The sequence below is a fragment of the Acanthamoeba castellanii genome (assembly GCF_000313135.1).
Source record: "Acanthamoeba castellanii str. Neff unplaced genomic scaffold scf7180000084471, whole genome shotgun sequence".
NCBI lineage: Eukaryota > Discosea > Longamoebia > Acanthamoebidae > Acanthamoeba > Acanthamoeba castellanii.
This window is the reverse complement of record NW_004457719.1, coordinates 22,347-35,113: the sequence shown is the minus strand read 5'-3', so window position 1 is coordinate 35,113 and position 12,767 is coordinate 22,347. Positions and strand designations below refer to the sequence as shown.

General features: G+C 58.6%; 4 protein-coding genes across 4 annotated transcripts; 3 read left to right on the top strand and 1 right to left on the bottom strand.

Annotated features, from left to right (window-relative positions):
* Window positions 1-62: 62 nt before the first annotated feature.
* On the top strand, window positions 63-1,660 carry ACA1_027840 (RNA polymerase III RPC4 protein; the record flags this gene model as incomplete). The annotated part of the gene is made up of 9 exons (XM_004357659.1): window positions 63-165; window positions 248-305; window positions 394-476; window positions 565-671; window positions 844-936; window positions 1,006-1,116; window positions 1,212-1,319; window positions 1,406-1,465; window positions 1,562-1,660. Coding segments are annotated over 9 exons (822 nt in total), but the record flags the coding sequence as incomplete, so codon positions are not given.
* A 326-nt stretch (window positions 1,661-1,986) lies between these two features.
* On the top strand, window positions 1,987-7,751 carry ACA1_027830 (RhoGEF domain containing protein; the record flags this gene model as incomplete). The annotated part of the gene is made up of 19 exons (XM_004357658.1): window positions 1,987-2,014; window positions 2,138-2,187; window positions 2,298-2,414; window positions 2,511-2,590; window positions 2,722-2,795; window positions 2,881-2,965; window positions 3,064-3,148; window positions 3,257-3,405; window positions 3,488-3,626; window positions 3,736-3,861; window positions 3,956-4,039; window positions 4,111-4,206; window positions 4,293-4,454; window positions 4,557-4,780; window positions 4,866-5,542; window positions 5,618-5,824; window positions 5,923-6,189; window positions 6,273-7,026; window positions 7,115-7,751. 19 exons carry the CDS (start codon window positions 1,987-1,989, stop codon window positions 7,749-7,751), a joined length of 4,041 nt encoding a protein of 1,346 aa, XP_004357715.1.
* Window positions 7,752-8,082: 331 nt separating this feature from the next.
* Window positions 8,083-8,457, top strand: ACA1_027820 (uncharacterized protein; the record flags this gene model as incomplete). The annotated part of the gene is made up of 1 exon (XM_004357657.1): window positions 8,083-8,457. One exon carries the CDS (start codon window positions 8,083-8,085, stop codon window positions 8,455-8,457), a length of 375 nt encoding a protein of 124 aa, XP_004357714.1.
* A 355-nt stretch (window positions 8,458-8,812) lies between these two features.
* ACA1_027810 (uncharacterized protein) lies at window positions 8,813-12,676 on the bottom strand (the record flags this gene model as incomplete). Its single annotated transcript, XM_004357656.1, has 15 exons — window positions 8,813-8,986; window positions 9,150-9,697; window positions 9,809-9,893; window positions 9,995-10,088; window positions 10,178-10,311; window positions 10,420-10,515; window positions 10,594-10,682; window positions 10,839-11,007; window positions 11,130-11,267; window positions 11,396-11,512; window positions 11,618-11,708; window positions 11,800-11,891; window positions 11,960-12,128; window positions 12,220-12,350; window positions 12,479-12,676. 15 exons carry the CDS (start codon window positions 12,674-12,676, stop codon window positions 8,813-8,815), a joined length of 2,325 nt encoding a protein of 774 aa, XP_004357713.1.
* Between the last annotated feature and the right edge of the window lie 91 nt (window positions 12,677-12,767).

The window sequence follows — 12,767 nt, the reverse complement described above, 5'->3', positions numbered from 1 at the left end:
GCTCTGACTCTCGGGCCGTATGCAAAACACGTGTATTGCGATCACCATAACTGCCGCCGTAGGTGAGCTACGCCGCCGGTATACCGGCCTCCGTCATTAGTCCCTTCGGAGCGGGCGCGGCACCGACCAGGGAGTTCAAAACCGCGGCAGTTGGCGGTCCAGTTGGTGCGTTCGCGCTGCACGAGTGTGTGCCGTGCCATAGGCACCTCAACTAATCGCCACACCATTCGCTCTCTTCCATGCGCAGTACAAAAGAGGCGAAAGGGCCAGGTCACCGCCATGGAGGACATCGACCCGCTCAATCGGTACGTATCAGTCTGAATGGAGAAAGAGTGGCCACCACCTGTTGCCCCTCGCCTGCAGCCAACCTTGGCCTTTTACCACCAACCACAGATACCGTCCGACCACGCTGCCCTTCATCGACCCCAAGGAAAAGCTGCGACAGCAGGTGAAGAAGGAGGTCGTGGAGCCAAAAGGTTGCCAACCCTGCGCTCCTCTGCAATGCCACCCTCGCAACACTCATTTCTTAGCTTATTCTTGTTTGCGTTGTTACCTCGATTGTAGAGACGAAGTTCAGGCTCGATGACCCGGTCTTGGACAAGGAGCTGGAAGACATTCTGAAGCTCGCGGAGGAAGAGACGCTCACCGACGCCACTGCCGAGACTGTCCAGGTACTCACCTCGTTATACAAGCTCTCCTTCTGCAAGTGACCGAGCAATCTAGATTCATGCATGAACTCGCTTGCCCACCCGACGTGTCGTGTGCGTGTGTGTGTCTGTGGCACGCCGCGCGCGGTGTGTGTGTCGTGTGTCGTGCGATTCGCTGCAACTTATGGATTATCAGGGTGGTGAGGAGGAAGAGGCCAAGGCATACGCTGAGGAACAAGACATGAAGAAGCGGGATATTACTAAGTATTTCATCGATAACGACCCCACGGTACCAGTTTGCCTGTCGCCACCCTGAGAGTGCGTAGTAGCTTCACTCACTCATCCAAACGTTGTATAGGATGAAAGGCTGTTCTACGTGCAGCTGCCCACCTCACTGCCCATCACGCCCAAGACTCCCCAGGAGCCACCACGCAAGAAGCCGCCCAAGAACCCGAACCAGCCCACCGTGGTGCGTTGCTTGCTTGCTTGCTTGCGCCTCTTTCCGGTCTGCTCATCATTGAATGCACCCGTTGCTACTTCTTACTGATGGAATGACTCTCGCAGGACATCTTCGAGCCGACTGTGACGCAAGTGCCGCCAGGCTTCCTCGGGCAGATCGTCGTCTACAAGTCGGGCAAGGCCAAGATCAAGCTCGGCGATACCCTCTTCGACGTACGTACCACTCACATTCACTATCTCGAGGCCGAGAGCAAAGCTCATAGCTCATGTTTGGCCTGCATTGCTTCCGTTTTGAGCAGATCGTGCCAGGTGCGGACTGTGGTTTCCTCCAGGAGGCGGCCTACATCTCAAAGGACCAGGTACGCGCCCCAGCCTGGCACACTACTGGCGCCAGGGGTGGTGAACTACAGTCACGCGTGTGGCGTCTAACGCTTCAGTGCTTGGCCGCCAATCAGGGGTTGTGCTGCGTGCTGGGCGAACTGGTGGATCGCCTTTCCTTCGTGCCTGACATCGACAGCCTCCTGCAGAACCAACTCGACCTCAACAAGGACTGAAGAGACACTTCTGCATCCCAGGCAAGCGTGGGAACAGCCAAACAACGGAACTTTAATTTGAGAACATCCAACAGCGAAACAGGGAAATAACCTCTCGCGCGCCTATCACCGACCGTTGGCGCCAGGCCTGCATGCTTTTAGCAACGTTGGTATCCTGGGAGAACAAGAGGCCAAAGAAGAGAAGGAAGCGAAGGACCGCATCGTTGTGATTTTTGATTGAACGCGGAGGACTCGATTCTTCGCTCTTGTCTCTCTTTTTTTTTGGCTTCTCTTCCGCAATCGTAAAAACGAGAAGGAAAATCATCCAGATCGGATTTTGATCATCAATGGCCGAGCCCACTCTCACCGGAACACGTAACGCCCCTTCCCTCCCCTTCTCCCACAAGTTAGTTATTTCGTTCTTTGTTCTTCGCTTTCGTTCTTCCCCCCCCCGGTCGTTTCGTTCTTTCATCTCCCTCATCGCCCTTTCTCTTGTAGTGGTGTCGGGGCTGAACCTCCGCAAAGGCCGCGCCATCGACGACGACAACGTACGTTGTATTATTCTGATTATTGTTCTTATTTTTTATCTGTTTTTTTGGTTTCAATTTTGTTGCTGTTAGCGCCCCTTTTCCTCATTTATTTGCTTGGCGGTTGGCAGTGGGCGCCGTACGTGGTGGTGGCGTTGTTGGAGCGGAACGACTACGACACGCTGTTGGCGAAGCAGCAGCTCGACCCACACAGCTTCCTGTACAATTACCAGCGCGTCTATCCTCAGGTGCCAACCCGAACACACGCACCACCGCACACGCATCACCGCACACGCACACAAATGAGAGCTCAACGTTCTTCTCTTTCTCCCGTTTGAACGCAGCGACGAAACACCTACCGAACAGATCCGCCCAAAGAACAGTCGGAGACCGAAATCAAGTGGACCGACCAGGACTTCACCTTGTACGACCGACTTATTTTATTTTTATTTTTATTTATTTTACCATAATTTATATTTTTATATTTTTATATCAACATTTATTTCTTTTATAAGTTATTTGTTACGCTTCTTCTCACGTCGCGCACGGCACCAGTCCCATTTCTACAAAGACAGAGCAGGAGATCCTGATCGAGCTATGGAACGCTCGGCCTTCTGCGCCCAAGGACGGTACCCTCGCCCGCCCGCCCGCATGAGCTCACACCTGCGCTGGGGATGCGTTCGTTGCTCACCGGGCGATGAACTTCAATTGCAGAGTTGCTGGGCGAGGCACGCATCGGGCTTCGCTCCCTCTTCGTGACCAGCGCGGACGGCGGAGAGAAATGGCTCACCCTCAAAAAGTACAGTGTGTCGTGCATATGTCATGCGTGTCATGCGTGTCGTGCGTCGTGCGAGCCGCCGACTGACCTTGCGTTGCGACTGTGCGTGTGCCCGACAGGCGGCCAGTGGGTGGGAGTGATGGCGGCACGCCCGGCGGACAGTTCCTCTTCAACTTCAAGCTGAACGCGCCCAAGCTCACTTACGTACGTTGGCCAGCATCCACTCCACTATCGATGGCCTGTGCGCAGTGTGCGTGCGTGCGGTGAAATGGCCTGACGAGGGGCGCGCGCGTGTGCGCTTGTCGGGATCAGGATGTGGATCTGGCGATGCTGTTCCCCGGCTTCCAGTGCTCGGTGATCAACATCAACGACTACATCTCCGACGAGGCGCTCGAGAAGATGGGCTCGGACAAGAGGAAGCGCCAAAAGGTCCTCTTCGAAATCATCAACACCGAGAAATCGTACGCGCTCCCATCATCATCACCACCAACACCGTCATGTCGGTTGGTCGGTGTGGCGCTCACGTGCGGGTGGTGGCCACAGGTACGTGCGGGATCTGTACATGCTGAACCAACTCTTCGTCGTCAAGCTCCGCGAGAAGGAGATCCTCACGCGCGAGGAGATCTCCTCGATCTTCGCCAACATTCCCACGCTGCAGGACATGCACCTCGAGCTCTTCAAGGTGCTTGGCTGGCTGCGCCTACATGAGTGTCTATTGGTGGCGCGGCGTGGCCTGTGGCACGGGTCGTGTTCTTGGCTGTTTCTAACATTTTTTTCGCAAACGTTGGCAGACTCTGGAGTCGCTGTTGGAGAAGGACCGAAGCAAGACGGAAGAGGAGATCATCGAACGTGGAGTCATGAACGACGGACTTGGTGACATCTTCCTCTCGCGGGCCAACCTCTTCAAGCACTACGCCGTACGCTACACACTTCAACTATTTACTGTTTTTTGTTTTTTTTTGATTGTTTTTGATCAATGTTCTCACAAGCGCTTGGTGTGAATGATTGCAGGCCTTTTGCAGCAACCACATCAACATCGGGGTTAAAATCAAGGCCCTCCAAAACCAGAAGCCCGCGTTCGCAGACTTTCTTGAGGTACGACCGAAGTGGTCGTGGCAGGGAGCAGCAACGGCTCAGTCTTTTAACTCCGAGCTGCGTGCACGCAGGAATGCTTCAAACTGCCCGAGAGTCGCGGCCTCCCCATCGATTCGTTCCTCATCACTCCGCTGCAGCGCATGGTCAAATATCCGCTCCTGCTCGACGTACGTTTATCTCCCTTCAAACTAAGCCGAGTGTGCGTGTGCGTATGCGTGTGCGTGTGCGTTGTTGACTGTGTCTCTGCCCACAGACTTTGATAAAGGCGACATCGGACGAGCACCACGACTATGCGACGATCAAGCAGGCCCTGCTCGAGATTAAGAGCGTCGTGGACCAGGTGAACAAGCGCACGCGGCAGGAGGCGCGGGTCAAGCGCATGCTCGACCTCCAGAATCAGATCCTCCACGGCGAGGTACCCACCACGCGCTTTGCTTACCTTCTTCCAGCCTTGCTAATGTGTGTCGTGTGCGTGTCGTGTGTGTCGTGCGTGTGTCGTGCGGTTGCGATTGCGCAGACGTTCAACTTTTTGGATCGCAATCGGCATGTGGTGAAGGAGGGCATGGCGAAGGTAGCCGGCAAGGAGTCCTACCTGATCCTCTTCAACGATGTGCTGGCCTTCACCCGCAAGAAGAAGGAGAAGTACGACGTCAAGGCCGTCATTCAGCTTAAGGGCAAGAAGTGGGCCTTCCTCACCGTCGTCCCCTCCTTCAAGTCCTCCGGTTCCACCATCAGGAAAAAGTACTGCAACACGACACACGACACACGACACACGACACCACGACACACCACGTCACATACCACTGACTTGGACGTGGCGCCGTAGGGACATGAACGACCCGGTGTTGGTGATGATCCCCGAGGAGGACTTTGTGGACTCGCCCGCCGGCGCCGCCGGCGGTTTCCCCACGATCACGGTCTCGGGCTCGATCGAGGCCATACCGTCGCCCGGGTCGTCGGGCGACTTGACCCAGTACCTGCCACCCCCCTCCTCCCCACGCGGCAGCTTCACGCCCTCGCCCGCCTCCCACTCGCCGACGCCGTCGCCGCCCTCTACCGCCGCCGCCGCCACGCCGTCGCCCACCTCGTCGGCATCGTCGTCTTCGTCGGCGTCCACCACCAACCCGTCGCCGCCATCGTTCACAAAGGCGGCCAGCAGCGGCAGCTTGCCGATGGCCTCGTCGTCCACTGCGGCCTCGCCGCCGCTCACGCCGCACGCGTCGGGCGCGCTTTCGGCCGCGCTGCCGGCTGTCTCGTCGTCTTCGTCGTCATCATCATCGTCGGCGCCGTCGATGAAGAATCTGCCGGAGACCAACTCCAACAGCAACCAGTTTGCGGAGGGCGGCATCTACAAGTTCTTCTTCAAGACGGTCGAGGAGCGCAACGAGTGGATGACCAAGTTCAGGAAGGTGGCCGGGATGACGGCCCTCGCCTCGCCCGTCATGCCCTCGGCGACCACCACGCTCAGCCCCTCGGCCGCGGGCGATTCCAGCCCCAAGAAATGTACGCCCGCACACTCACGCACGCACGACCGCACACGTAACTAATATGTTTTTTTTACAATTTTGTGTATGGCAGCGCTCACGGAGATGGTGAAGCAGAAGGACTCGCGGCGCTCACGGATTCGTTCGGTGTCGGCGACGGTGACGCTGCCGCCGGTCGCGACGTCGACCACCTCGCCGTCGTCCACCTCGCCCCCGCCCTCGACTGCCGGCTCCCCCGCCGGCTCGCCCTCGCCGCTGGCCCGCAACGGCAGCGAATCCGCCAGGGCCTCCGCTACTTCTCGTACGCTTACACCGCACACGCAACTGCACACACAGCGCACGCGCGACCGCGCACATCGCACACGCACGCAGCTGACACGCAGTTATGTCTGTCTACAGCTCGAGGGGAAACAGCGGCGACTCCTTCGCCTTCGTCGGGCGAGCGAGCGTCGAAGATCGCTGCGGCGGCGGCTGCGGCTGCGGCAGCGGCGGCCGAGCGGGAGGCCGCCCTGCAGCAGGCGCTGAACGAGAGGAACGCTGAGATCGCGGAGATCAAGAAGAGGCTCGAGCACGAGGAGGCCCTGCGGAAGGAGGTGCAGCTGACCTGCCAAACGCTCCAGAAGAAGATCGTCGACACCGAGAAGGACAAGGCCGAGAAGATCAAAGGTACACGCCCCAACGATTCGGAACTCACGCACCACACGACCGCACACGACGACACGACACTCACCGCGCACAACCGCACACAGCTGAAAAGGAGAGCTCGGAATTCCTGAGGGCGGAGGTGGTGAAGCGGCTGCACGACATCGAGAAGGAGCTCTCAGAGGAGAGAGAAGAGCGGAAGCGCGAGCGCGAGAGTCGCCACAAGCTCGAGGACAAGCTCGACAAGATGTGGGACTCGCTCCTCATGGCCATCAAGAAGAATGGCGGCAGCGTCGCGGCCAAGCACCAACTGAGCTGGGATGGAGTCGACGGCGGCGAGAACGGAGACGACGGAAAGAGCGAAAACGTGGGAAAGAACGAAAACGTCGGCAAGAGCGAAAGCGGCAGCAAGTCCGATAGCGAAAGAGACGAGTCGGCCCTTCTCTCGCCTCGCTCTCGGCGAAGGAAAGAGGAAAAGAAGAAGGAAAAGCTCCAGAAAAAGGAAAGCGACAGCCCGAGCGGCAGCGAGCGAAAGAAAGCGGCGGCCGACACGGAGAGCGAGGGGAGCGACATGAGCGGCAGCGGCAGCGACGTCGCCACCCGGAAGTCCGGCGCCCCGACCAGCGCGCGCTCGCGGGCGTCGACCAGCAGCACGTCGGACAAGAAGGCCCAGTGGCGCAAGAGCCTGTGGTGGGGCAACAAGACAGCGTCGCCGCCTGCGTCGCCGGCGGGCGCCAAGGGCCGCGGCGCCGCCAATGCGTCGCTCGAGAGCATGCCCCGTCGCGACAGCGAAGCCGACAGCGAGGGCAGCGAGCGGGACGACTCGCGCGACATTAAGCGGAAGCAGATGGAGAAGACCTCGTACGCACCCCACACGCACACACCGCACACACCGCACACACCGCGCAAGCCGCATACGATTGATCTTGTTGTTGTTGGGCGTTGCTAGGTCGTGGCGTTCGAAGAAGAACACAGCGAGCCTGCCGCGTACGCTGTCGCACGGGAGCATGGACAAGCACGAGGTGCGGAAGCAGGACATGACGAAGAAGGAGGCCAAGGCCAAGGACAAGGAGGAGAAGAAGCAGCTCAAGGAGAAGGAGAAGGAGCTGAAGAAGAGCAACGCGTCCGCCGACAAGAAGAAGGCGAGCGCCGGCAAGCAGCACGCCAACGGCAACGGCAATGACGAGCAGCCGCGCATGCAGCGGGCCAACTCGCTGCCTGAAAGCGAGGCCTCGGCGGCGGCGGCAGTGGCCGACGCCGACCCGCTCGCGCTGGACGACGAGCACGACGAGCAGGAGGAGTGGGAGATCGATTCGACGAGCGCCAAGCCAAAGAAGCAGAAGAAGACGAAGGCGAACGAGAAGAAGAGCCAGAAGACGCACAAGAAGGGCGGCGGCAGCGACAGCAGCAGCAGCGATGAGGAGGGTGACGAAGATGCAGAGGACATCGGGGATGATCTGCTCGTGGGCTCGCCGAGGAGTAAGGGCAAGGGCGGCAACACCAAGATGAAAAAGGCCAGCAGCAGTCGCAGCCTCTCGCGGTCGGCCGGTGCCGTGGCCACCAAGAAGGTCTCCAAGCAGGTGTAGGCCAAAATTGTTAACAACATTCGAATCATTTTTATTTATTTTTTAATGGTCATAATTGCAAAATCAATTAATTATCCATAAGTGGAAAAGTAAAAAACAAACAAAAAACCAAGCGTTCCGTGGAAGAGGCGGACGAATCAAAGTAAAGCGCCCAAATTCCGCCCTCCTTTCCGCCAACCCGCTCCTGCCTCTCGGCTCATTCACTCGATCCGGACCCACGGCCCTCTATTTGAGTCTGAGATGATCGGCCCTCCATTCATCACCAACAACTCACCACACCAACAGCAACTACCAGCCCAGTGCCCACCTCCACCACAACCACAACAAGCAGATGAAGTTCGCACTCAGCCTCGCCTTCCTGCTCCTCGGCCTGTGCCTCGTATTCGCCCAGGACGTGGACATCGACGTGGGCGGCCTTGGCGTGTCGGGCGACCTCGACGACCTCTCCGTGTCGGCCAACGCCGGCGACAACGAGGCCTCGGCCTCGGCCGACGATAACTCGGCGTCGGCGACCACCGACAGCGACAGCGACAACACGGCGACGACGACCAACGTAGTGACCACCACGCCCGTCGTGATCTCCACCGTTGCGCCTACGACCACAACTGTGGTGACCAACGCCAACGGCGTGCAGCAAGTGCCCGTGCTGGTGGTGTCGTCCGACACCTCGTCGGCCTGCTCCCTCTCTCCCTTCTCCTTCTTCTAAAGAGAGTGTGGGAACAACTCAACTTGCCATGGCCATTGTCAGAGACAACACGCATGCAATAAACTGTTTCAGCCAATAAGATATGGAGAAACCCGACATTGTCGGGTTTAGCGCCCAACGCTGCTGTTTTACAAAACCACACAACCACAACTTTACCACACAAAACACTTGGCACTATGAACGACTTGGAAGCACTGCGCGAGCGTCTGGCGGGCCTCAAGTTCGGCTTTGTCTCGGTCGAGCCCGCCCCCGCGGCCGGCCCCTTCCCGCCGCGGGCGGTCGCGGACATGGGCATCAAGCTGACCCGCGCCGGCGACCTCACCGTGCTGTCGACCATCAACTCGGGCGGCGGCAGCTACACCCTGGCGTCGGCGGCGGGCGACAAGACGACCATCAGCTTCCACGACTGCTGCTGGGAGGAGTGTGCGCTGGAGAGCGTGGAGGGCGACGACGCCAACCGCACGCTGGTGAAGCGAATGGAGGAGGCCGAGGAGTTTCTGCAGGCGCGCTTCTCGGCGGCGGCGGGACCCTACGAGCTGGTCCTGCGCGATGCGGGGAGCCGGCGCGAGCTGGTGCTCACCAGCCAAAAGGATGGCGCCGTGCTCACCTTTGTTAGCGCCTAAAAAATAATTAAAATGTCTACAACATGTTGTGGCGTCCATTCGCACATATTACAGAAGCGTAGAGCGTACGTTGACCACCCAGTGGTGCAAGGTGAGGTTCACGGCATCATCAGTGCCTGGTCGGTCCTCCACCAGCTCACACTTGGCGGCCAGCACCGACAAGGCCGCTTGTGCGTCGGCCGGGCTTCCACTTGCCGCCGCAGCCACCGGTGGGGCATCACAACTGGTCTCGCGAGCGTCCAGAAGAAGGCTGTCCAGTAGTGCCAGCAGCCGCCAGAACTCGGCAGGCACGGGCTCCTCTGGTCCAGCGACGTCTGCGCTTTGTGGCTTCTGCTTCTGCCTCTGCCAGTTCTTGCCCTTCTTCTTGCGGAGCTGGCGCAGCTGCCCGTCGAGATAGCCCACCAGCCGCCGCAGGGCATGCGGGGTCACTAGCTGGTCCCGGACCCGCTTGAGCTCGAGCCACTGCGGGCTCTCGTAGAGGTAGCTCAACGAGGAAGAGGAGGCGGGGCCGCTCCTGTCCGGGAAGAGCGCCTCCAGGCAGGTGGGACTGCCGGCCTGCAGCATCTCAGCGAACTTGCTGACGTCATAGAGCTGGCAATCCACCTTGTCGCCTCCGGCTGTTATAATGATGGAAGTAGTGTCAAATCTCAATGTAATATTGTTCTAAATAACATTTTAATACATGTAATATATAAATATATATAGCAAACATAATTATTGGGTCATACCTGCTTCCGCCGAAAGAGTTTTGACGGTTGCACTGGAGCGGACGGCGTGGTCGGCCAGTAAGAGCCGCGGTGGTGTCGCATGAACCTACACGCGCGCGCTCTTGTGTTAGTTAGGCCCAAACGAGAGGTTCCACACAGTCAAACGAAAAGAAGCTCGCGAGATGGTGGAGTGGGTGGTGGTCGTACGCCAAAGTATGTGTTGTCCCGTCGGGTCAGGAGGAGAATGGGACCCGTGGTGGCCGCATCGAGTCCCAGCTCGGGCAGCCCAGCGGCGGCCTCGCTGGCCGCTGTGGCGAAGAGAAATGATAAGAAAAAGAGGGCCTTAGTGCCACCGAGAGCGGCGAGAGGAGGATCCTGCCTGGGAAGGACGAGGGCACGGGAGGCACGCGGGACAGTCGCAGTTTGAGCAGCCAATCCTGCACCAGGGCCTTGCCCGCGGGCGAGACCTCGGCTGGAAGCGGGCAGTCGCTCGCCGCAGCGCTCCGTCTTATCTCGTCCAGCGCCTGCAGTTGGAATGCGAAAAGAAGTGAGGAATGCAAAGACATCGGAGATCGGATGACGTCAGCAGCAGCAGCCAACGAGGCGCGGGGCGGAAAGCGGGATGTGTGTACCAGCTGCGCACGGGCGAGGAGGTCGTGGGGCTCAAAGAGGCCCTGTCGCACGTTGAGCAAAAACTGGCGGTCCTCGGACGCGTCGTCGAGCCACAGCTACAGCGCGTCACACCAGAGAACGAAGGTCGGCGATTCAGCATTGCGGGGGGGGGTCAGTGGGTTGAGAGCACGCACTGTCAGCCCCTGGCCGCTCACCAGCTGCCGAGCCTGCACAAGAAGGCGGTGTACAATGTACCACTTTTTACAAAGCCACAGCGCACCCTCTATAGCGCACAGACACAGACGACACAGACGACACAGACGACACACCACACCACACACACACACACACACACACACGACGACGACGACACGACACGCACAGCACGAAATATGTGAGCAATGGTGGAGGCTGGGAACACAGAGGAAAAGAACGGTACCTTGGTCGCCGGGCTTGAGAGTTTGGTGCATCTTAAGAAGCCGCGGGATGCCCTTGCTGCCGGTGGCCTCGCCCAGGTACTTGTCCAGCACCTGCTTGGTGAGGAACAGATCGCGATTCTTCCGCAGGACCGCGAACTCTTCGCTCTGGCACACGACCGCGTGCTCGTCCTGCCCGTGCGTGTGTGCGTGTGTGCGTGTGCGTGCGTGTGTGCATGCGGTGAGTCTCAACGGTACAAAACTTAGCAGCAGCTCACGCTTGGAGGGGGAGGGGCAAGGACGCCGCAGGGAACCTGGAAGAGGGCCTCCACCATGCGGGCATCCCCATGGAGAAGGAGGTGGCAGAAGTAGGCCACTTCGTGCAGAGTGAAATCCGGCTCGAAGCCCTCGGCGTTCTTGATCGTGTGCTTGGGCGGCACGAAAGAGAGGATCTGCGGGGCGGGTGGAAAGATTGATTTGCATGGTGACACGAACACACACACCACACACACACACACACACCACACACACACACACACACACCACACACCACACACACCACACACAATACACACAATACCTGCTCTGTGGGATAGGCGGCGATGGCCAACATGTCGACGTCGCTCTGGGCCGTGTGGAGGTTGTAGCTGCGGCTCCCGATGTGGCCCGCATAGAGCAGCGTGCCCACTTTGGACACCTGCACGAACCAGGACCGGTATTATAGAAAATTAAGATAACCACACCACACACCACACACCACACACCACATCACACACTACACACCACACACCAACCAGCGTACCTCCTCGACGAAGCCGGCCCATCGCGTGCTGTGCGCTGTGTCCTCAGAGACTACAAAGAAGTGGGTCTGCTTGGCCTTTTCCTCTTCCCTCCTTCCGTAACAACCACAAACAAACAACGAAGTCGGCCAAGTGCGTGATGATGAACGCAATGATGATCATTGATGGGGAGGGGAGTACGAACTGCCGGAGAGCCTCGGCTGCCTTGCGCTCTTCGACGGCCACAGCCTCGTCCAGCAACGCGCACAACTCCTCGGCTTCGGTGGTGCTTACTTCCTGGAAGTAAAAAAGTTACGCTTGAGTAGTCTCAGAAAGACAGCGCAGCTACGTATGGTGGCACGCACCTGACAGTTGCGCGACAGGTTGACGGTCTGGCCGCCATCGAGCTGGTTGAGTAGCGCGGCGGTGCGGGCGAAGGGCAAGCCCTGCTGCACGACGTCCGGAAAGTGGCGCACCCACCGCACCCCGATCGGCGGCGCCAGCCTGTCCAGCGCCTGCACCTCGTCGGCGAGCCTGAGGTTGGAAGTTCGAGAAAGGGAGCGAGAGAGGGTCGAGTAAGTGAGCCTTGTCTTGTATTGAGAAAATGAAAAGGAATGGCGCGCACCCCGAGAAAGCAGGAAAGGCAGAGGGGTCGCCATCGCCACTGGCTGCATCGCCAGTGGCACTGGTCATGACAGCATAGCCCTTCCACGACTTGGTCCCCGCCACAGAGAAGAGCAGTACCACCTCCTCGGCCTGTTCCCACAAAAGCAGAAAAAAAAATATTGAACAGAACAACAAATAAAAGGAATAAACGAATAAATAAATAAAGAATAAATTAAATAAAAATAAATAAGCGCAGAAGAAGAGACGGAAGGAGGGACCTCGGCATAGGCCTGTTGAAGGAGGTGATGTGGCTGCGGAGGAGTCTTGCGCCAGGGGGTGGCCCACTGCCCTGTGGCCATGGATCTGTGCAAGCTGCCTGCGCCGCTGCATTTGATCACAAAGTAGCGCCGCGGTCCTCTCCCGGCCGTGTTGTCGGACTCTCGTGGCGGCACGTCCTGTTCGTCTCTCTGCTCCATCTTGTAACGTTTCTTTTATTTTTCTTCTTTGCTTTTCTTCTTCTTTCGACTACTCCCCTCCCAGAAGGAGCTCCGAGGCAAACATGAGGCG